This window comes from Halictus rubicundus, chromosome 2, assembly GCF_050948215.1.
Source record: "Halictus rubicundus isolate RS-2024b chromosome 2, iyHalRubi1_principal, whole genome shotgun sequence".
NCBI classification, from domain to species: Eukaryota; Metazoa; Arthropoda; class Insecta; order Hymenoptera; family Halictidae; genus Halictus; species Halictus rubicundus.
The window spans coordinates 19,569,285-19,592,150 of record NC_135150.1 but is presented as its reverse complement, the minus strand read 5'-3'; the positions used below and the strand labels follow the sequence as shown (position 1 = coordinate 19,592,150).

The 22,866-nt window shown below is 41.5% G+C and overlaps 3 protein-coding genes across 7 annotated transcripts; 1 reads left to right on the top strand and 2 right to left on the bottom strand.

Moving 5' to 3' along the window:
• Positions 1–374: 374 nt before the first annotated feature.
• Mgtor (nuclear basket protein megator) lies at positions 375–13,831 on the bottom strand. 3 transcript variants are annotated; one of them, XM_076805793.1, is made up of 16 exons: positions 13,660–13,831; positions 13,107–13,269; positions 12,822–13,043; positions 12,193–12,752; positions 11,656–12,047; positions 11,311–11,576; positions 10,707–11,233; positions 10,097–10,621; positions 9,300–9,772; positions 8,761–9,207; positions 6,590–8,587; positions 4,740–5,147; positions 4,151–4,516; positions 3,305–3,491; positions 2,815–3,147; positions 375–1,933 (listed from the first exon to the last, which is right to left on the bottom strand). In XM_076805793.1, exons 1-16 carry the CDS (start codon positions 13,829–13,831, stop codon positions 1,818–1,820), a joined length of 7,155 nt encoding a protein of 2,384 aa, XP_076661908.1. In that variant the 3' UTR covers positions 375–1,817. The 3 variants fall into 3 exon arrangements, with proteins under 3 accessions (XP_076661908.1, XP_076661910.1, XP_076661909.1); XM_076805795.1 differs by having other exon boundaries at positions 3,428–3,491; XM_076805794.1 differs by having other exon boundaries at positions 6,602–8,587.
• Positions 13,832–13,994: 163 nt separating this feature from the next.
• LOC143365537 (pentatricopeptide repeat-containing protein 1, mitochondrial) lies at positions 13,995–16,918 on the top strand. Of its 3 annotated transcripts, none has more exons than XM_076805817.1 (4): positions 13,995–14,103; positions 14,425–16,057; positions 16,137–16,442; positions 16,519–16,770. In XM_076805817.1, exons 2-4 carry the CDS (start codon positions 14,624–14,626, stop codon positions 16,645–16,647), a joined length of 1,869 nt encoding a protein of 622 aa, XP_076661932.1. In that variant the 5' UTR covers positions 13,995–14,103; positions 14,425–14,623; the 3' UTR covers positions 16,648–16,770. The 3 variants fall into 3 exon arrangements, with proteins under 3 accessions (XP_076661932.1, XP_076661933.1, XP_076661934.1); XM_076805818.1 differs by lacking the exon at positions 13,995–14,103 and adding an exon at positions 14,352–14,370; XM_076805819.1 differs by lacking the exon at positions 13,995–14,103 and adding an exon at positions 16,804–16,918 and having other exon boundaries at positions 14,379–16,057; positions 16,519–16,671.
• Vir (VIR_N domain-containing protein) lies at positions 16,819–22,439 on the bottom strand. Its single transcript, XM_076805796.1, has 6 exons — positions 22,302–22,439; positions 22,020–22,241; positions 21,838–21,950; positions 21,406–21,769; positions 17,309–20,954; positions 16,819–17,111 (listed from the first exon to the last, which is right to left on the bottom strand). The coding sequence occupies exons 2-6, from the start codon at positions 22,071–22,073 to the stop codon at positions 16,819–16,821; spliced, it is 4,470 nt and encodes a 1,489-aa protein (XP_076661911.1). The 5' UTR covers positions 22,074–22,241; positions 22,302–22,439.
• Positions 22,440–22,866: the final 427 nt, after the last annotated feature.

Here is a 22,866-nt window from a genome sequence, read left to right as displayed (position 1 = left end):
GCTTCTAGTTCAACGCGTGCATTTAGCCTGCAACGCGCAAAGAACATTGGCTCGATGCCCAACAACGTGTAACGGCCGGCGCCAAGTGTCCGACGCCGGACACCTGTTTTAGAAGGAAGCATTCTGCCGCTTCCGATAGAGCGTCGATGACAAAGTGCGGATTACTTCTGACAAGATCGAGTTGCTCGAGGTGGAATTACGTTAATAGACCAAGTGCACGATTCAACTAGTCATATTTATTGCTATTAGTAGTTCAGGAAGCGAGCTGAACGGGACCAAAACGTATTAACGCGTTAGGAGTTAGGAGTATACGAGTGCGGCTTTTATGCATTTCGGACAAAAATACGTGGATGGAATAAGAAACAGTAAACACATTTGAGGAATTTAAAAATTCTATTGTACTATATTCAATCCATTGAAATTGTTAAAGGAAGAAATACGTTTCCATTCCATTTCTATTTCTTGCAATTAATGCATAACATTTTACATAAAGATCCGCAGTTTACATACGAGTGTCTCTTTTAGCGAAGAGGCGTCTTTATTCTATTTCCCATTGTGATATTAACCCTTTGCGGTCGATGCCGCTATACAACCGCCATCATACGGCTAGTTGAAATAGTTCTCGACCGCAAAGGATTAATTTAATGACGTAATAATAACATCGTAGGTATGATATTATTGAAAAACTTGTAGATTGTTGAATGTCTCTGTGTGCGCTGTGAGACTCAGTATTTAGGTATTCTCGTCGGCAATTGAAAATTAGCTCCCTTCGCGCGATGATCGATGAATTCGAAAGATATTGACATACTGCCCGTTATGGTACAGAAGGCAGACCTTGTTCATAATATGATACATTATGTGTACCTAATAATCAATCAAACTCGCATTTCTTCCGGCTGTCTTCTGTACAGCAATGGGCAGTAGTGCGACAATTCTTCGAATCGAATAAGAGACTGATGTACATGTAAAATATTTGTTGTATTCGTACGTGCCTCGGTACCTCGTATTTATTTTGATTTTGCGATCGATGTCGAACCGTGTTTGGACGTTTGGCGAATCATAGGTATTTATTTTGTATAGTATTTATTAATATTTATCACTGACACGTGGAAGTCATAGTAAGCATATTCAGTTAAATCTGTAAAAACACTACGAAATAAAATATGCGTAAAGAAGGAAATTAAGGGAGGCCTTATACACATCCTGAGAAACCGTGTCCATGAAATCCTTTAAAGATATGTTAGTTCCGCAAAAAACTGGAGAACTATAAAAAAATCGACGAATTTGATCTGACAGAAATATGCGCTAGTTTCATATGCGATGATGTCGCCAATGTTCAATGACACAATAAAAAATTACTTTCTACAAGTAAATAAATAAAGTACTTAAATGCTATGTAATTTTCGTAGCAGTGCGTGTGTGCATTCGTTCGCTTTAACGAACGAAAACATAGAAGCCGACAAAAGGAATGTCTCTTTTCGATTATCGAAAATAATGTAACGGAAAGTGGCATATCCGCCGCTGCTAATCCCATGTAAAATCTTTTCAACGGGTTCAGAAAGATGCACACAGTCGTCGTCGCAAGAACGATATTACAGTTTTTTCGTTTTCTACCGTATAGAAATAACAAACATCGTGTCGACCGATCTCGCTGTACAACATAATTACCGTTTAACACTAAATAAAAATATTCTCATTTTGAATGTTAATATATATTAACAGCCAACCAGCCAGCCTGTTACACCGTTCGAACGTAAAAACGGTAAAAAATTAGTGGTCTCTCACATGATCTCGTATACATAACCAACTTTTTTGACTTAGAATCGCGCGTACGACGGGTATTTCGAGCGCATACGGCGTCCTCTGGTTCCACGTCCTCTTCCGGTCTCGTTGGCCCCTCTTGTCGCGTGTCCTCCACGAACCACAGGTTGACCTTCGGAAATATCAATGTCATTCACAGCAAAGTATTGATTTAGTGCATTTATAGCAATTACACTATCCAACACAAATTTTGCAGAAAAAATTCTTAATGTCGAAAACTTGACTGAGGTCGATGGAGAAAAACGATTCTCTGCCTTCTTTACAGTAACAGGAAATACAAGAATCGTTTACTGATTACCAAAATACAGAATTGTTCTGTATTTCAGTTCAAATGTCAGTGCAAAAATATTCTTTGGAATGTAGCCGTTTATCGATGCCATTCTAATTGTGTACAAAATATTTTTTGCACCATCACAACTGGAAGATACTTAAGGGAGTATTCTCGTACACATACTCTGTTATCGCGTGACTTAAAAATTTTAAATCTGTTAATTTTTTCTTATTTTTTTTTATCGAGCTAAAGGCCGATAAATATTAAAAAATCGGTAATTTGACTTCAAAACGCCGCCATTTTGTAAATAATCAAGATTTTCAATATCGTTTACTTCGGGCCGTAACTACATTCCGACTGAATAATAAACAACTTCATGTTTTTGTTTCCGATCAGTGGAAAGACTGGAATTATGACGATCGTGGACCCATGCTCTTCAAAACGTCCTCTATAAAAAAATATATAACTCGTGAAATTTTCATTATTTTTGTTTAAACAAAATCACACATGTACTTCAAATACCAATAAATATGTGTGCAAAATTCCAATGCAAAAGGCTCGGCAGTTATCCTGGAAAAAATTCCTAAAAATTCGTGCAGGAAAGGTAAAACAAGAATACCCTCTTAAGTGGACGCTGTTTATCAATATTGACTACATATTTCAAGGTCATTGAAATTAGGTGTCTTTTTGTAAATAGTTACCGTAATTTGGTAACCGCTTACCCCTGCCAGATTGACTTTCCCAAACAATGGGCGTAGGCCGAGTGCCACGTGCTGCTCTAAACGGCGAGCGCGAGGATCGTCTGGCAGTTGCAGTTCTGGGAGTACCATTTCCAGCGTTCGCCGCCGCAGCAGCTGCAGCTGCAGCCGCCATCGCTCTTTGCCGTGTATTGCTGGATGGGCATGCTTCCGCCTCGCGACTCTCCTCCTCCACTTCGTCCTCCACTATGTCGCTTCCAGGCTCCTCAGTGCCTTCGCCAGTGTCCACCGCGTCATCCTCTCCGGACGTCAAAGGACCAGCCTCCTCTGTACGCTTCTCGCTCTCCGAACTCATGCCTACACAAGCAATCGATGCGTATTACATGCTCCGCTGTCTGTACTCAGTCTGTGGTATAAACAGATGATATCGATATACCAAGTATTTATAAACTTTGACCATTTCTCGCGACTACCTCTTAACGAACTCGTAGTAATATTAGTTAGTGATCGCTACCTTCAGTCGGTGTCATAGATTCTGTGATTATTTCAGTTTGACTATGTTGCTGATCATCGACACCGACTACACGTATACTAGGTATCGCAGGTTCTTCGCTAGTATCACCAACAACAGTGGTACCTGTTACTGACGCGGGCGTCACCGAGACCAATGTTTCCTGCTCCTCAGATGGTCCACTGCTCGTCTGGAAAAGAGTACCGCATTGTTACGCGAGAACATCATGAGAATAGACAATGATTAGAGCTGTGCGAGAACCCGAAAAACTCGGGTCGGGACGGGTCGAGAATTTGATTCGAGTTCTCAAAAATTTCGGGATTCTCGAATACGTTGGGATTTCCGAGCATATTCGGGCTCTCGAATGTTACGGGATTCTGGACATTTTCAGAATTATTCCCAAGAATATTAGGGATTCCCGAACATATTCGGGTTTTTTCGGGCAATTTTCGGACAATGAACAAACTGAGCACGTGCTTCGAACATCAGGAGAAGGAGGAACCATAGAAATTTTCTGAATTTTACATCTTCTACACAGTAATAATATTGCTAAGTGGTTATGTGTGTGTGTCTGCAAGTGGAAAGAACAAAACACTAGTGGAAAGATGAAAATCAGTAGCGGGCGAAAAAAAGTGTAACTCTTGTTAAAAATACTTTTTAATCAAATTAACGAAATTGTCTAAGAAATCGTACAGGTCCAACCTACATTGTGTTCAAGTGATCCTATATAAGGGGACCTCAAAATCTTTTAAGTGCTTAGAGCCTTCATCCGGCACTGCATCCCGATCATCGGGTGATACTCGACATTTTCGGGTTCCCGCACACCTCTAACAATGATCGATTTTATACCGAGGGTGGTAAATCAGCTGCCGGCGAAACTTGCAAGGGTGTTGTAGGTACGCTACGACCAGTGCCACCATCTTCCAATTGAACCAGATCCATTCTACTATCGTCCATACTCTCCTGAACCACTTGTGCCACGCTGGAACTCGATGAACCGAATATCGTTCGGGTTGCTGAACCCGAGGGTGTCGACAAGGAAGGGGTGGACGACGCAGTAGTAGGTGCGGATGAATCTCCGAAGGTGAAACGTCCTTGAGGAACTTGAGGTGAGCTAACAGCTTCTCCGAATCCATCTCCGCGACGGGGAACGAACAAGGTCGGAGTACTGGGCACTATACTGTCATCGCCACCGTCCTCGTATCCCTGCTGTGGCTGAAACATGAATGTTTCAGAGGTTCATGTTGATGTCATAACTTAACGCTTCACTTACTGGAGAAACTAACATTTGATCTAACGTTTCACTTTAAATATACTTTTCTGCATAGATAAATAATGTGTAGACTGCGGAATTTGATGCAAAATAAAAATTGCCCAAGTCAAAAATTGCCTAATAATGTGTTAACAGTTATGCAGCGTATATGTCTAAGGTACAAACCAAAAGTAGATGTTGCTGTTGTTGCTGCCTAGGCATAGGTGCAATACCGCGCGATGATCGCGCTGCAAATGACGTGGGTGGTTCTCCGGTTGGTCCAGCACTACTTATCGCTTCAGATTGTTGTTGCTGCTGATTCGTAGGTACAGTGACTTGGGCCTGCCTGGGGACTTCCACGCTTGTAGAATCTTCACCCATGATGATCTCAACCTCGTTGTTGTCTCTTTCCACTTCCCCTTCGACCTCGTAGGGCATCTCTTCTTCCTCCTCCATCTCGTACGGGTCATTATCAAATTCTTCCTCCTCTTGCGTCTGATGGTTGCCTCCTCCCTCGCCTTCGTCGCAATCTACTACAACCACACAGCCCTCCTCCACTTCTTCATCCTGATCCCGCTGGCTCGACGTTGGTACCTGAAGATCGAATCGACATTTCATTATTCACACTTTCATAATTTCTATTTTACAGGTCTTGCTCTCCAAATTCACCATTTTGCACATCATATTCACCTGTTTGCAAACGAAACTCATGTAGAAGAATGGACAGATGTTAAATATTTAACAGTATACTGTATATATAGTTCTATGTATAATGGTTCTTCTAGGTAATCGTGGCAAGAATGATTAACAACATCCACCAAAAGTTCATGGTTTGAAGAGTCAGAAGAACCTTCTTTAGTAGGGTTCATAATTGAAGAGTATGGTGGTGGAAATAGTAAAGTGTACATTTTAGAGACTACTACACACTTTCTCTTTGTAGTAGTTTTCTAAAGAATTTCGAAAAAATACTTAAAGTAACCGCAAAGTGTTTGCTTTTTGAGTGCAACGTCAGTAGGATTCGCTCAACTTCAAGTAAAATCTGAATTCGAAGTGCGACACCTGTGGGAGTAATAGAAGCTAAAGCAAAACCAAAGGAGAAGAAGCAATGAGTGCAAGAAGAGAGAATAGTATAACAATGTAGGATTTTTAAGAGGAAAAGGGAACCGGGCACTAGCGAGACTTTGCAGGTCCTATTCACCTTTTTGCAAATCTAATTCGCCATTTCATAGATCAAAATCAACTTTTTGTAAATCAAATTCATCTCGTAGACGCAAATGAAGTAATACCATGTCGTTTTGTCGTGTTCTGTGATTTCGAGCTTAAGAAAACGCATTTGTAGAAAAACTTGAGTTGCAAAAGGGTGACAAAAAGGTGAATACGATCAACAAAAAAATCAATTTGATGTGCAAAACATGTAAATAGATACGTAAATAGCATACAGAGGCAATGTACAAAGGTATGAGAGTAGGAAATAGCAAAATAGTGTGAAAATTGGTATGATGGAAAAAATTAAAAAAAGGAGAAAATGAAAAGAGGAAGCAGAGTAAGAAAATAGAATATACAGTCGAGAGCAAAATTAAGTAAATTAACCTTTTAAAAAGTACTAATTGTTTAAAAAGTGGACCTAACGACTTGAGTTTTCGGAAATATTAGGATTAGGAACAAAAATTAATTAAAAATGACCATTGGTCAAAATTACGAAGAAAAAAATAAAAGTCACGATTTTTAACTTTTTGATCTGTGCCTACAATGAAAATTTAAGATAAGCCTTTTATAGATCTAAGTGAGATATACGTGCACAAAGTTTTATAAAAGTTGATTTCTATGAGTTATAAACAATTCAAAATGGTAAAAATGATGAGAAACTGCGAGTTAGATTAATTGTAATTCCAAAATTCTCTTACTATATGCATTGTATAACCCCCCATATTGTATTTGCCCCCGACTGTAAGATTAGAATTATAACAGAAATCGTAAAGCCGAAAAGCAAGAATTAAATACAAATAAATAGTAACATCCTTGCAATCCAACTTCACCTGGTACTCGACCTCTGAGGCGCTGGCGCTGGCAGTGGACGCCATTTCTTGTCTGCTGCGTTTGGCTTTAGGGCTCAGCACCTGTTCCTGCCTGCTGTGGTCCATGCCCTCGATTCCAGATCCCGATGCCGTCGAATCTAGAGTCCTGGGTCGCTTGTGACCTGTGGACGTTTGAGACGTGCTGACCGACTGCGTCGAACTACTGGCTACAGTCTGTTGTTGATCGCTGGCTGCAGGTTGTTGTTGCTGTTGCTGTTGTTCGACCCTTGGACTGACCAAGGCGACGGTTTGCTGTTGTTGTTGTTGTTGCTGCTGCTGTTGACATTGCTGTTGTTGAACATTAAGGGTCTCTGCGCTCTCTGGATCCTCTCGTTGCGTGGACTCTGCTGACTCGCTCAGTTGGGGTTGCACAACGAGTTGACGCAAAGTGCTGGGCGCTGTCTGCGACGAGCTACTGGTACTGGCTGGCTGGAAATCAGGAAGACTACTGGTCGGAGAGCTGGTTTCGGTAGTGTGCACTACTTGTTGCTGCGACTGTTGCTGCTGATGAGGCGCTACCATCACTGGTGCGCTAGCTGTGGTGGGTAGAACCGCGGCTGTTCTAGACTGCACGACGACGCTCATCGGGCGAATGCTTGCTAGTGGAGTCTCTGCTCGAGCGGACATCGGTTTGATGTTAGCTGTAGGCGGCTCGGTGGTAGCACTAACTCCGCTAACACCAGCCAACTGCCGTTGCAATTGGGTGACCCTTTGCACCAAAGTTTCCTTCTCCGCCTGAATCTCTGCCTTCTCGTGCTCCAGGCGGGAGATTCTGCCTTCCATCTGAGACTTCAGAGCTACTAGTCGAGCATCGTGCTCGGTGGTGTCCGATTCCGTAGCACCTGTCTCGAGTTTTGCTTTCAAGTCGAGCAATTCCTTCTCGCAGATCTTCTTCGATTCCGTCAGCTGCATGATCTTCGTTCTGGCACCTTTCAGCACCTGCTTGGCACGCTCCTCTTTCTCTACGCTGGTCTTGTTCATTGTGTCTATCTCCTTCTTGAGCAACTCGGCTTCGCTCTGTACAGTCTCCATTTGCCGAGACAACTCGTCGACCTTCGTAGTCAACTCTACGTTCGCTTGGCGTAATTCCGCTCGACCCTCTTCTCGCAGTTGGTCCTCGCGCTCTTGGGATACCTGCAAGGTGTCCTCGCTACTCGAAGTGCCAGCTGCCATTCGAGACTCCTCGGTTCTGCTCTTCTCTTCCTCCACCGTCTTCGCGAGATCCTCATATTGAGTCTTGTATTTCTTTGCTATCTTTCGAATCTGTATCTCCTTGTTCTTGATGTCGTTCAGAGCCGCTTCTTTGTCTCCAAGCTCCTTCTTCATCGTTGCCAGATCTTTGGACTTGTTGGAGGAGTCAGTGAGAGCTTCGCTCAAGTCCTGGCTAAGCTTGCGGGTTTCCTCGGAGGTCTTCTGAATTTGTTCTGCTTGAGCTTGCACTTGCTTCTGAAGCTGAAGCAGTTGTTCTTCGAGCTTGGACTTCTCGGTCTTCAGCTGAGTCATTTCTTCCGCGCGTTTCGCGTGTGTCTCGCGTTCAGACGTGAGCAATTTGCTGAGATTCTCGCGTTCCGTTTGCAATCTGCGCCAGTCTTCCGGACTCGTTTTGTTAGCTCTCTCCACCAATGCGTTGGCTCTCTGTCTCCATCTGGTTGCCTCTGCTTTGAGACTCGAGTTCTCTTGCGTCAAAGCTTCGGTCTTCACTTGCAAGTCTCGCGTCGAGTCTCGAAGGGGTCCTACCTCCTCAGAAAGCGCCGCAACCTTTGCAGTAAGCTCTAGCACCTTTCCGCTCAAGTTATCTCTCTCCTCTCTTAGGATTCTGTTCGAATCCGTGATCGCATTCAAGGTTTCAACTTTTCTCAGCAATTCTGCATGCTTGGAGGTGGTCACCACGTCGATCTCGGATTTCTCCCTCTCCGAATTCAGAATAGCTTCTGTCTCTTTCAATCTCTTTTCCAACACCTGTGAACAAATGTTTCCTGTTAGCTATGTACTAAGAATTTTTTTATTAGATTGCTGTATATAATAAACCTCCTTATTGTAATAGCATCTGTTGATTTAAACGCTTCATAGCATTTGCATTCTAAAATCGGACATTTCATACGCAATAACCTAATAGTGTTCACAATACTGACCTCCGCTTGGGATTTTATTCTGAGATTCTCCGCCCGAAGAACGTCGAACTTCGTTACAGCCAAATCCTTCTCGCGTCTCAGGTACTTCATAACTCTCAACAGTTGCTCGGCCGATTTAGAGTCGTCTTCTAGTCCGCTAAAGCTGCGATTCATCGCTTCGAAACTAGTATCGGGACTATCCCGACCGCTGATCTTAGTTTGCTGACTATGCATGATCGCTGCTTTGTCGCTCAACTCCTGAATTTGATTGTGTAAAATAGTATTTTGTGCATCCAAGTCGTTTATTCTTTGTTGCATTTCCTGCATCTCCGTGTGGAATTTCTTCTCCCTTTCTTGACAAGCCGCTCTCTCGAGTTCCAAAGCTTCTACAGCACTGTTTCTTTCTTGGGTTAGTGTTGTGATCTTCTGGTCTACCAATCGAGCTTCTACTTTAAGCTTAGCTAATGCCTAGAATGAAAACACATGGTTTATTTAAAACATTTCGATCTCGCCTAAATGAAAATACTAGTGCAAAAGACTTAATATTTTAAAGCATTCACCTGAATGTCCGTCGAATGCAGAACCATTTCTCTAGCGTATTTCTCTTCGGCCTCTTTCGCAGTTATGGAAGCAGTTTGTAAGTCACTTTTAACGATTTCTAATTCTCCTTTAATTTCGTAGAATTCTTCAAGCTTTCTTTCCGCGTCAGCTAATTTCTCTCGTAACTCTGAATCGGTTTCTTGTCTACCACTAGAGACTTTCGCTAATTCTTCTACTAATTCCTGCACCCTCTTCTGAAGACCCATTACTTCTACGCGTGCTGCTTTCAAGGCCGTTTCTAATTCCTCTTTCGACTTATTATATTGCGTGGTTAGCTCTCGTAATTGCGCTTCTGAACTTTCGGCTATGTCACAATACTGCTGGCTCTGCTGCCGTGCGGCTTTCAACTGTTCTGACAGTGACTTCGCTTCCGCCTGCGACGCCGCGAGTTGCATCTCGATTTCTTTTAATCTCTTCACGAGATTTTCGTCACCTGCAAGTTTATGTAGCCACAGAATTTTATACATAATCGTCAACCAACTAATTATTAGAAGTGTGCGAGAACCCGATAGTCGGGACGGGTCGAGCAAGCATCGAGTCGAAACGAATATATTAAGATTTTCGAGAATATGTAATCCTGAAAATTGTCGAGAATTCCGATACATTCAAGAACCCGAATGTGCTTGGGAATCCTAATATATTCGAGAGCCCATCCCGACTCCAAATAAAATTTTCGTCCCGTCCAGACCCGATATTTTCGGGTTCTCGTGCACATCTACTAATTATACAAAAATACAGCCCCGTATAGTACACGTACCAGTGAAGGGCTTCGAGATAGCATGGCTAACAGCTTGTCGAAGTTTGGTGTTGAGTTCTTCGATGCGCTGCGCGTTCTGGGTATCAGATTGGCGGGCTTGCTCCAGCTCGGTTTTGACTTGCTGCGTTATATTGCGTTCCTCCGCCAGTCTTTCCTGCGCGGTGGTTAGCTGTCTTTCTAAATGTCCTGATAATTCCCTGAATCTGTCCTGTTCTTCCTGCAATCGTCGCCTCAACGCTGCACACTCTCTCGTCGCATCGTCCAGACGTTGTTCTGCGCGCAGCTGACCCTCAGCTTGAACACGTTCCAAACTAGCTTTGATAGACTCGACGTCAGCTCGCAGCAGGGCTTGCGTTTGACGCTCTCGCTGGAATATTTCGCGCTCCTTCAGCAGACGACCCTCCGAATCACGCAGAAGTTGTCTCTCCTGTCGTATGTTCTCTAGCTGCACTTCCGCTCGAGACAGCCGCGTCTGGGCTGACAAAGCTTCGTCTTTCAAAATCATCAAACTTTGTTCATGTTTGCCTGTGGACAAAAACAATTCCAGTAATTATACAGCCGTACAATTGTTTTAAATTGAGTATTCCCGGTATCAATGAATTCGTCGCACCGATTGTTACGTTGTAATTGAAGCATTTCTCCTCGAGCACCTTTATCTGGGATTTGTAAGAAGCAACGTTCGCCTGCAGGAGATTAAACCTATCGTTCGCGGAGTCTAGTTGTGCTTTCAACCTGCAACAGCGACCCGAACTTGCTTCCGCTTGTTTTCTAAGCCTATCGACTTCTTCGCCCAACATTTTCTCGTGAGCTGTTCTCTCTTTTCTGTAAGTGTCGAATTCATCTGTAACCTGTTTCAATTTAGACTCGCATTCTGTTAATTGCTTTTTCAATTCTTTTTCCGCGCTGGCATCGGTTTGATCGGCCTTGGATGACTTGTCAGCGACAAGTTTCTCTCCATCCTCTACTTTTGTGTCTCCTTCGAGTGCTTCGAGGTCCTCTTTCTTCTCTGATCCACCAGTCTGCTTCAAGCATTGTTGATACATATTTTTGTACATATCCCTTTGCCTCAAAAGACCCTCTAGCATTTTCGTTTGTCTGTCTTGAGAAGCTTGCATATCCTCCAATTGTTCTAAATACCTGTCATCAATTCAAAGAAATTAGAATTAGTCGAAGTATCTGTAAGAGTACGCACAATGTACGATAAAAGTACAAACCTGTCCAATTTCTCTTTCATTTCGCCAGAATTGATTTCGTCAGTTGCTCTCTCAATTTCCTCTTGTCTCGATGATAGAGTACGAACTATTGATAATAATTTCTGATTGTTTTCTTGCAATTCTTCGATGTCTTTGAAAGTAACAAGCTTCTTGCTGATAATCTCTGATGAGGCCAGATTTTCCATGTCTACCGAATTCGAGAATTCACTTGAATTCATAGTTGCACCGCATCTGCTTTCCTGAACTTCTTTCAAGAGGAAGCACACCTGAAACGCAACAACAATTAGTTACAATTCTGTCGACTGTACAACTTCGTCAACGGACGCAACTGCAATTTTGACGTACCTGACGCGCCAAATCTGATAGCTCTGTCTTTAGCCTTTGATTTTCCTTCGTATGATGTTTGGCAAGACGATTCGCTTCATCCGTTGTTTCCTGCAGTTTATGATTCTCCGCTAGAAGTTCGTCTAATCTCGATGTAAGCGTCGTAATATTTCCCATAGCAGTTTCATAATCTTCGCGTTGTTGCTGCAAAATAGGCGCTTTCTCCACCAATTCGCGCAAGATCACGTCCATCTGGGACTTCAGGCGTTCATTTTCTTCGCGTTCCGACGTCAGTTCATTCGATACTTCGACTAACTGTGTGTAGATCTGAGTGAGACTCAATCCTTTCCTCAGCACGCGACTAGCTATGGCTGCAGTTGGCGCAAGTTGCTCGACAGCTTGATCCAATCGTTCTGTAAAACAACGCGTAAGTAAATAAATAAATCACATTTAGTTAAAGCAATTAGTTACTAGTTTTAGTGCTCGAGAAATCGTCTCAATTCTGAAAAAAATTTCCGACCTGACATTATCGTGTTCTCGCACACCTCTACTAATTACCTTGCTTGATGTTCTTAAGCAATTCATTTGCATGTTCCAATTCTTTCGAGAGTTCCTCTATTTTCTGTTCCTTCTCTTCCAATTCCTCTTTGTGCTGCACCTGAAGCTGGGCGTGTGTCGACTCTAGTTCTCCATATTGATGAGTGGCGTGTTCCAATAATTCTTGAAGTTCTTTAACTGCATTACTGAATTCTTCGGCCTTTGCATTGGCTTCGTCGGCCATGCCTTTGTAAAGATCCGCTAGTCTGGTTTGGGCACCGATCTCTTCCCTATAAGAGGCATGCATGGAAATTTCTTGTGTACGTTGTTCTTCCAGTTTTTGAGCGAGCTCGTCGCAGCGTCTTTGAAGAGCTGAATAAGATTCCCGCAATTGCGTTGCTGCGTCGTTAGCAATACGTAATTCCTCGTCGCGCTGTGACAATCGGGTATCGGTTAAAAGAGCTCGTGCCGAGGTTTCTGCTCTAGTTGCTTGCAATTCTGACATCCTCTTCGTCAGTTCTTCCTCCAGTCCTGCCATTTGTTGTTGTATCAAAGCTCTCTCTTGCTCTAACCGTTTCTCCCTGAAACATTTTACTCATTGTATCTGGGAAACAAGATCGCGTATCATGTTCAAACAAAAGTGATCATACTTAAATTCCAGAGTCATTTCACGACTCCGAATCTCCTCTGTCTCTGCCAGAGCTTGGCATTTAGAAGCAACAGCATTCTGTAGTTGCGTGCCCAAAGAGGACATTTCAGTGTGCATCCTTTCGATCTCTGTATCTCGTCGTTCGACCTGTAGCTGCAACGCATCCCTTTCGTCCACAACTGTGTCTCTGTGTTTGCGTAGGTCTGCATTTTCTTTCTCCAATCTGCGATGTTATACGTTGAATTAAATATTAAAATTGTTACAATAGATATATTTTTCGAAATACCTTTTAACAGACTCCTGTAATTTTGATATTTCATTCTTGGCTTCGTCCAAATTAGTTTGCAATTCACCATTATATTTCTCTGATAATGTCAGCTTTTCCTTGCATTCCTCGAAGTTCGATTTCTCTTCCGTTAAACTCTTTTGTAATTTCTCCAAAGTTTGATCTGTAAACATTTACATACAACATAGTCGAACGATAACTAAAATCTCAAAGGAATAATGAGAACGATCGTATTGTAGACATGTATTTGATCGTATAAGGAACATTTCTTATACAAACTACATGTGTATATTATTTTGCAGCAAGATATAAATTCGTTCAAAAAATGAACATATTATTCCACTCGAAAAAACAATTTAGATAAGCGATCAGAAATAGGCAAAGCGCAATCCAAAATATTTCTACAAACAACGAGAAATTGGAAGAGGAATGCATTGTCGGCATAGATCAAAATAAGGCGCCTTGTACGCGCGAGAAGAGGTTATCTTCTTCATGTAAATAAACCGGGCAATCGTTATCGCGACAAAAAATGCGAAATTTAATCGGAGCTTACCGAAGTTCTTTTTGTTGGTTTCGAAAACTGCCTTGGCTGTAATATATTGCTCGAATCTCTCGTTAAAGAACGCGTTTAATTTCTTAACGCATCCTTCCGGGATTTGCGTCAATTCTTCGTCACTTAAAGCTTCTCGCAATGCATTGTGCTCGTTCTCGTCTGTCTTTTCCATCTTTCCTTGTTGAACGGTGTATCCGTTAATCAAGCGAACCTTTCTTTCAACAATAAACTCGTGCTTCAAGATTAATTCTGTAAGATTGGAGGCGCATTTGACGGTACATCCAGTATCTATCGCCTTCCACTCTGTAATTCACTGTGGTCTTTATCGAACTGACGCCAACTGACGCGGCTCACTGGAAACTGTGAAAAATATGTACAACCTGGTACAACGTTCCGATCAAACGTATACAGCGCTAGTGCGCCAATTTTCGATCAAGTTCAATGGTAACCAATTTACCGGCACCGTTCTTACTACATGTACATATTTCATATGAATCAATGAATCAGTATGAATGCACGCACACAGTTTCTCTCGATTTGAGTTTTTTTTAAATCTAGATAAATACATTGCATTTCCCTTTTTCAAATACGCCGTTTTCGTTCTTTCTTCCTCCCAAAACTATACACCGAGTATTCATAATACATTCTCCCCCCCTTTTTTTAAAAACAACTTAAAAAGTATGCCCCTTTGCTTCACGCAAGTATATGTATGTATCTATGTTTTTTTATTTAAATTGTACGTTTCACAAAATTTTTCCATTCCAGGTGATACATGCGTTTGAAAAGTATTTTCCAATGTAAAACTTGATATGCGGCATCGTATTGCACTCCACACGTGGGAATAGAATTATTTCATGTGAATGATACCTCAATTAACCATTAAAAATTAACCATAGAAAGATCGTATCTTTTTGAAGAAATTTAAAGAAACTCAATAAATGAGCCTAAAATATTTCTGTGGAATATGAATTCGTTTCTGAAGCCAAACATTCTAACAGGTTATATAAACTGCAGTGTTCATCACATCAAACAAAGACAATTTCTATGCATACAAAATGCGTGCAGGTACAGCAGTTGTATAAATACGGATGTAAGTTCAGATGAAAAATCTAAAATAGATAGGAATAGTAGACCGAAGCAAGATAGAGGAAGTCATTTCTACCAGTTTGGTTTGAACAGAAATTTCTGTACGTCAACATTACCCAAAGATGCTAACGTATTCGGAGATCTTTCGAACGAAAAATATGAGAGAATTGAAATGGATGAAGCAGAAAGAGAAGAGGAGGAGATTACAGAAAATGATGCAAAAATTCCAAGATCGCAAAAATTAAGTCCAGGACAATATGCTCAACTTATTAAGTCTCATATGAAACAGGGGAATTTGGAGCTAGCGTTGAGCGTACTAGATTTAGTTAAAGAGAATCGCGACCAACCTACTTTATATATGTACAGCTTGTTAATTTATGGGTTTTCTCAGCAAGGCCACATGGAGAAATGCTTTAAGCTTTACAACCAACTAAAGAAACGTGGGATGGTACCAAACGAAGCGATATACAATAGTTTACTTAATGCTTGTGCAGTATCAAAGGACACGGACAAAGCTTTGGAATGTTTACAAAACTTGAGAGAGACTTTTTGTGTAAAAAATATTGCTTTAAATGAAACACATTATGCCACTCTTATAAAAGCTTATAGCTGGCATAAACAAATCAAGACTGCTTTTGAAATAGCGGATGAAGCATGGGACAAGAAATTGGTCTCAAGCACTATATTTGGTGTTCTGTTTCATGCAGCGATCAGTGACAAAGCAAACGGGTTAAGGTATGCTCTGATTCTGTGGCATCAAATGAAAAGATATAAAATAAAACCAACTATAATTCATTACAATCTACTTTTGAGAGCAATCAGAGATACACAGTTTGGTAAACTGAATATAAATGAATTTCTAATACCTGATTTTCCCGCTGCTCAAATTACACTTCAGGAAGCTGGCAGACCAGATTTGTTAGATTCTCCGCCAGCACTGAGTTTCTCCCTTATTACTTTGACTAAAAATCAATCAGAAGATAGGGAAAGTAAAAATCTCATTGAAATGGATTCTGAAGCGATTCTATATAATCAATCTGTGAAAATATCTAACAATTTGAATAAAATACTGAAAAATAATCGACTAATTTTGTTTGGTGGAATAGAGAAAATGTTAGAAAGAATGAAAAATGACAATGTAATTCCTGATGTGAAAACAATGACTATGTTCATGGAACTGCTACCACCTTCTTTGGAAGCAGAGAATTTATTTCTGAAATATATTCATACGGAAAACATTACAGTAGATATTAGCTTCTTTAATATGCTTATTAAAAAAAGAAATCTTAGGAAACAATTTTCACAGGCAAAAGTAAGTTATTAATTAATAACGTTTCAATCGATTGTAACATTTAATATATCATTTCCTATTCCAATAATTTATATTTTAGCGCGTTCTAAACGAAATTCAGAAACATCATCTAATGCCAGACATTATGACATTTGGAGTACTAGCCTTAGGATGCCATAGAATCGCATATGGAATAGAACTTCTAGAACAAATGAATAATATTGGATTTGCATCAAATCACATAATAATAGGGGCGTTAGTGCACAATGCGTGTTATGGAAGGAATTTCAAATATGTGGAATTTTTATTGAATTATATGTCCAAACACAATATGAAACCTAACAAGTACATAAGGGAAACCTTAGAAAACTTTGAAAAACTGATATTGAAAGAATTAAAAACGGAGGTAGGTACATAATTTTGACTGAAAGGGCTATTTTAATGTTTCCTAATCTATATTTTGTTATTTATTGCTATTTCAGAACAGATACAATCGTAAAGAAATACAGCAACTGAGGAGAGAGTATAACAGTTACAAGATAGTATACGACGCTTGGGTCCAGAAGATGCAAAAGGATGATATCGTTACAGTGTCGAGAAATCGAAATTAGTACCGTTACGAGTAAATATGCGAGGTATTTTGTTTTAGGACATGTACAAATAACTTTATTATCATGAAAGAGTTTTATACAAAACTTATTGTACGATATATTAAATCTACTGTTACAAAATTATTCATCTGGTTGTAATTAGCGAATTGTGAACAGGACGTTATCGCGAGCTTAACGCAGATAAGGTGGTCGAGTTTCCTGAGCCCATGGTCTACTTCTTGTTCCTGCGTTTATCGCTCGGGAGGGACAAGTACCACGAATACTAAGTTTGTTGTAACCGGTAGGTCCCGTCGGTTGAGCGCCGCATGTCTCCAACGCTACAAAATCGTCGACGTGAAGAGACGGTGGTCGTGAGGTGTTTGGTGGTCTAGATCGAAATAGATCTGCTCCTCTGCCTACGCCACCCACTACTGGACCACCTCTCAAGGAGTTTGAGAATTGTGTCCTGCCTCGCATCGGTGTAACTGCAAGAGAAAAACGAAATAAGAATGATGTTTATACAGTATATAGTATATCTGTAAATATATGTAAAGAATTTTCGTAGAACAGGTTACTGATACTACCTACCCTCCGATTCCGATTCAGTTATTGGAGGGTAGATAGATGTTCTGCAGGTTCAATCGAATTATTATCGTGTAATAAATACATGTATATATCTTACCAAACGGTTGTTTCACTTTCGAAACAGGAGACGTCGATTGCTTCTGTATATCCCTAGCTTCTTGATCATCGTTTTGAGATTTCGATTGCAGCGGTTGTGTAGCGTCATCGAGCGGCGCCTTCGAACACAGATTCTGAGCCTCCGCCAATAAATTAAAATCGGCAGGAAGCAGTTCACTCACGAGAGCCAAAAGATCTGTTGTATTCTCGGTTGCTACTTGACTCGGCGACATAAACGTGTATTTTTTTGGTCGTTTCAACACGGGATCCGGAATCCTTAAGCATCGTTGAGAAAATTGATTCAACAAAGCCTCCGGAGTTGGCAACAACGGTTCTAACATTTCCGGAATCGGTTCTTTTTCTTCTTTGTCTTCGGCAGACTTCAAAATTTCTACTAACTCCTGCGCCCTTTTGATTTTTTCCAGCGGATGATCGCTTTTTTCCCACGATATCAACGACGCCAGTTGCTGGACACGCAGATGCAACGATCTACGTTGCGACTCCGATGCGATTAAATTCTCTAAGAACATTATAGTTAGATCAACGACCTGTTGATCTTCGGGATCCTCTAACGCGGAGATATGTTCTAGTAAAGATCGCAACGCATCAGGATTATTTTCTAAACAGCTTTTTACATGATAGAGGCCATAGTTGTGGCTACTAAGAGACGTGAGTATCCGGAGCGTACTTTGAAGCATCTCGGACTCGAATTTTGTACTAGTTGCTAGAATGTCAATGAGCGCTGCCAAAATCGATAGAAGCGGCTCTTTGCTTGGTACTGAGTGCGTCAGTCTTTTCTCGAATGGTTCGTTGGAGTCTTCTTGCATCAGACTCAGCGTGCAGTCGCACAGTGTCTCGAAGGTATCGAGTATTTCATACTGCGTCCTAACGTCGCTTGTGCTTTTCAGCGCGGTACACATCATCTCGATAACAGGTGGGTATTTCTGGTCGGACTTCACTTGTGCTCTCGACGCCGGGCTAGTTAAAGTCAGCAGCGTTGCTTTCATAGGCGCGTGCCTAGCGAGTTCACTGAGTAGCGCAAGAATTAAAACATTATTTTCTAAAGGGGCTGCAGCTATTATGCCATCCAACAAGCATCTGCCGACGAGTAACGCCGTGGGTGCCGCTAAATCGCTCAATTGCATGCACACTTTTGAAAGAAGGATAAGCAGATCCTTGTTCCAGCTGGAGCAGAGCAGCCTCAACGTTTCGGTCAAGTTGTTGGCTTGAGCCTGCAGATGAGCGGACCACAATTTTCGAAAACCTAACAATCTAGTAGCGTCTTCGGTTATGGTTTCTTTCAGAGTCAGAACGGGTGGTAATAGTCTAGTTAAAAGCTTCAAGCCAGGTATGAAATTACAAGGGCTGAGGGAAACCATCTTGAGAACTTCGCCCAGCATTTGCGTCCACAAAGACTTCGCTACGTTCCCTGATCCATCTGAATCCACGGCTTGTGTAAATACCAACAGAGTTCCAACTATTTCCTCGGACAGAGTCTGCACAATTCGAACAGGAGGAATAGCTTCGACCAGCGAATAGACACCAAGAAGCGGTACCACAGCCGTCAGATCTTTGAAGTCCGTTGCCATACATTTTACAAGGCGTTCCAATAATGCCCTAGTTAATTTCACACATGGCAGAAGCAGCGCAACCAACGCCAAGCCCCTGCGTCCGGTTAGGGCTGCACGATGCAAAAATGGCTGCTCATAGAACTCGGAAATGTTTGCCATCACTGCGATGAGAGCTGTTAGACCATCAGCAGCGAACAACTGAGTTAACGCGTTCCTGTATTTCAACTCGATGTAAGGTTCTAACGGATCCACGTCGTTGTTAAACGGGAAAACAAGATAGTACAAAATCCTGCATGCTGTAATTAATTGTCCTGGAAGAGACGCTGCTTTGTCCGCGTATTTCCTGATACACGCAACTAGTGGAGAAACATCTCCGTAGTTCCAATGACTTGGTTGCGCAGCTGTAGTTATATAGGAGGTAACATCCTTCAGAACTGCTTGGTCTCGTGATTTTTCCAAGATAATTGCGGCACGGTTCTGGAACACTTCTATTCGATCAGAGTATCTAATAGTTGCCGATATGATCTCGGCAGAAAATTCGCACAGATTTGGATCAGAAAGATAGGGAATTAAGATGTCGATAAACTCTCCTGTAGGAAGAACTGTTATTATGGCTTGTAAGCCTTCTGGGAACGTCAGAAAAGAGTGCAGCTTCTTCAGGGCCAACCAGTCGGAGGGTTGATGTCTCAATCGTAATAAACACTGGACAACTTGAAGTCGCCAGGCTAAGACGGATCCTGCACCATGTAATTCGCACTTCAAGGCTTTCAAAATTAATTTTGTGACCTCCGGTTCCTTCAGTAGATACAACAAACCCTCCTTGGTGTCGGAAAGACGCAACAGAAAGTGTCGAGTGGCTTTGATCAAGTTTAGATCCGACTTTGGGGAAGTAAGCGCCACGAGAATGTGGTACAAGAGTTTGTGGTGCTCGAAGTACGCAATCAGGTGGCCACGCGGATTTCGATTTTGCTCGCGCTCGAATTCCATCTGAACTCCAGCTGGAAGCTGACGCTTCGGCTGGGCCATTAACGTAGGTGCGCAGACGTATGTGCTTGTCAGCTCAGTCACGGCCAGTTCGTCCAGTTCTTCCACCTCCTCGAGGAATTCATACGTGTGCACCTTTCGGAGCAACGAGCTCAACGCGTACTTCAATCTAGCCAGCTTGGCCGTGTCCAACATCATCAGGGCGTTCTTATACAAATTGCTCTTTGACTTGAGGAAGTCCTGGACAATCACAGGACTTATCAATGCCGCGTCCAGCGTACGAAGAGCGGAGAGCTTCACGGGAAGAGCTACGTTCTCACGCATGCATAACGCTAGCAATTTGTAAGGGGCGTCTACTTTCAAGAGTATGTCCGGACCTTGGGGAAGCTTGCACAAAGCTTCCGCCAATCGTACGCCAACTTTCACGTGTCGGACTTTGTAAGCTGGCTGAGGCTGACCTCGCGCGTAATCCATGTCTAAGCCTGCGTTCACGATATTCGTCAAGTCGTTGAAATCGGTGCTGTTCAAATGAAATGGACTAAGAATCGCGCACAACGACTCGCAATTGTGAACGAACGTCTCTTTCTCTTGTCCCGATGCGTTGTTGAAATGCAAGACCGACTTTGATAGCGATTGAAATATTTCGTGTATCTTGTCCAACATTTCGGTGTTTATCGAACACTCTTCGGCAATGTTCGCTAGTTTCTCTAGTTCAAGCAGATCGGGCGGTGTCAGGGAATAGATGTCGTCTAACTGAATGTTTTCGCATTCGTATTCCGCAGCTGGTGGCATATCATCTGCCATTATGTCCTCGTCGGACAATATAGGTTCAAACGGCTCTCCTGTTTCTTGTTCGCCTGCATCTTGCTCTCCTTCTTCCTCTTCCGCTGATATGGATTCAGGGCTTAAGGACACTAAAGATTCCGAGGGCGGCGAAGAAGGACGTTTCGCTGGTTTCAGAGCGCCATTCGCGCTATCTTCTTCCCAGTGTCCCACGTCTGTCTTTCCAGTATCTGATGTTGAATTTCTGGATGAGTCTACAGTTTGTATCGGCTGTACAGGAGGCGGTGGAGTCGCTGCTACACATGTTTCCTATGAATTCCATAGTAATGTTAGAACAAACGTGAGGAATTTGCTAAATTAAATAAGGAGGCGTCTCCTCACCATACTAGTTGTGCTTGATTTTTAATACTGGGCTTATTCAACAAATTTATTTCTTGGAATATATACAGTCAATCCTCCTATAACACGATTAATTCATGCCGTGTTATACAAAACTCAGAATTAGTACAAATCGGATCAAATTAAATTAAATCTGATACAAGTCAAATCGCAATTTGTGTTTCACATTATAGGAGGGTTTACTGTATTATAAAAAAAATGGCTAAAAATTTGAATAGATGCATTCTCGTAATTTTTATGAATTAACGTAGAGTAGACACTTTTAGTGCTCTATAAACCTAGTGTTAAGAGCTTTTTGTTGGTTTACTGAAATTATTAGGAAGTGCTGTCTTCTTATTGCAGCAATTCCATGTTTACTTACACTAGAATTTGTCTGTGTCTGATTCTCATAATACCAATCGGATTGCTGTTCCGATATTTGAACAGTAGTTTCTACTGCTTCCTCCAATCCGCTTGCACAAGCTGCAGAGCCAGCAGCAGAGCTAATAACTTCTGGAGGATTATTCAAAGACTTTGTCAGTGTTCCGTACACAGCTAAAGTGATGGTAGTGTACCATCCTCTCAATACTAATCCATCCGTTGGTATTTGCTTTCTTTCACATTCTAACTGAATATGAATATTTTGTTTGTATTCTAACTCTCCTAGAGACTCGAAAGTAGATGCTCCAGGTTTGCTTAGGTCATTTACAAAAAATTCAATTTCGAACTGAGACGGATTTGTTGCACTGCAATGAAAGACAATTACTGATTATCTTTGATTTCTAACTGCGTTTTGAGAATGAGTGTGATTTACCCTAAACGGACACCTCCAGGAAAATCTGCTTGTACTCTGGCACCCAAAGGAATAATTCTAACTTCGCTAATATATACAGGTTTGGGGAACTGCACTAAATCTAAATTGAGTTCCTGACAGGAATAGAGAAAAAATAAGAAATTGTATTGCCGCGAGGACGACCTAAATGACTTTGTACTCACCTCGGAAATATCGTGCGAAAATGTGTCGAAGAATAACAATTCTGTGTTATCCATGTCTTATTTGGGTCAGTGTATAAGTGTACATTGGAGTTGCATCTTCTTGAAAATTGTAATAGTATAATTTTCTTCACTGATTCATTTTATACGTTAAATATTTGTGCACATCTATACTTCGTGAACGTATCACAAATTCGTGATTAAATTCATATTATTTTGATTTACCTACAAAAATGATAATAATTAGACATTGCGATGATATTAAAAAAATTCATCTGAATTTACTTCAGGAATCAAAATAACAGTCCACCCTGGTCCACCCTACTATGACAATTTGAAGTTAGCCGAAATAAAAGTTTTACCATAGATTAAGATACTCGATGAATGGAATCTTTATGAATTTATCCTATGGATAAAGGATGTGGCGACAAGACTAGAGATGATGGCGTTCAAAATCACTAACCGTGATTTATCACAGTGATCGCAGAATCACGATCACGGTCGTGATTTTAACTTCATTCACGCTGTGATCGTGATTCATTTATGTGTGAAATTCAAGACTCGTTTTTATAGTATTGTTTATAACGTCAGAAAAATGAAACTGATGAGGCAGGACATTGATTTTGATGAGTAGACTAAGGATCTTTACGCAAAATAAAAATATTCCCCCTCAATTATAACAATCGTGAGACAGATTAAACTCTTTCAATCTTTCTACTGTCTTCAGTTGCACCCATTTTGTCATAAATACATAAAACTACACATGAAAATTTGAGTGATAATACCAGAGAGGATACCTATCCCCTCTGCTTATACCTCGTCTGTGACAGTACCACAGACGAGGCTCCTA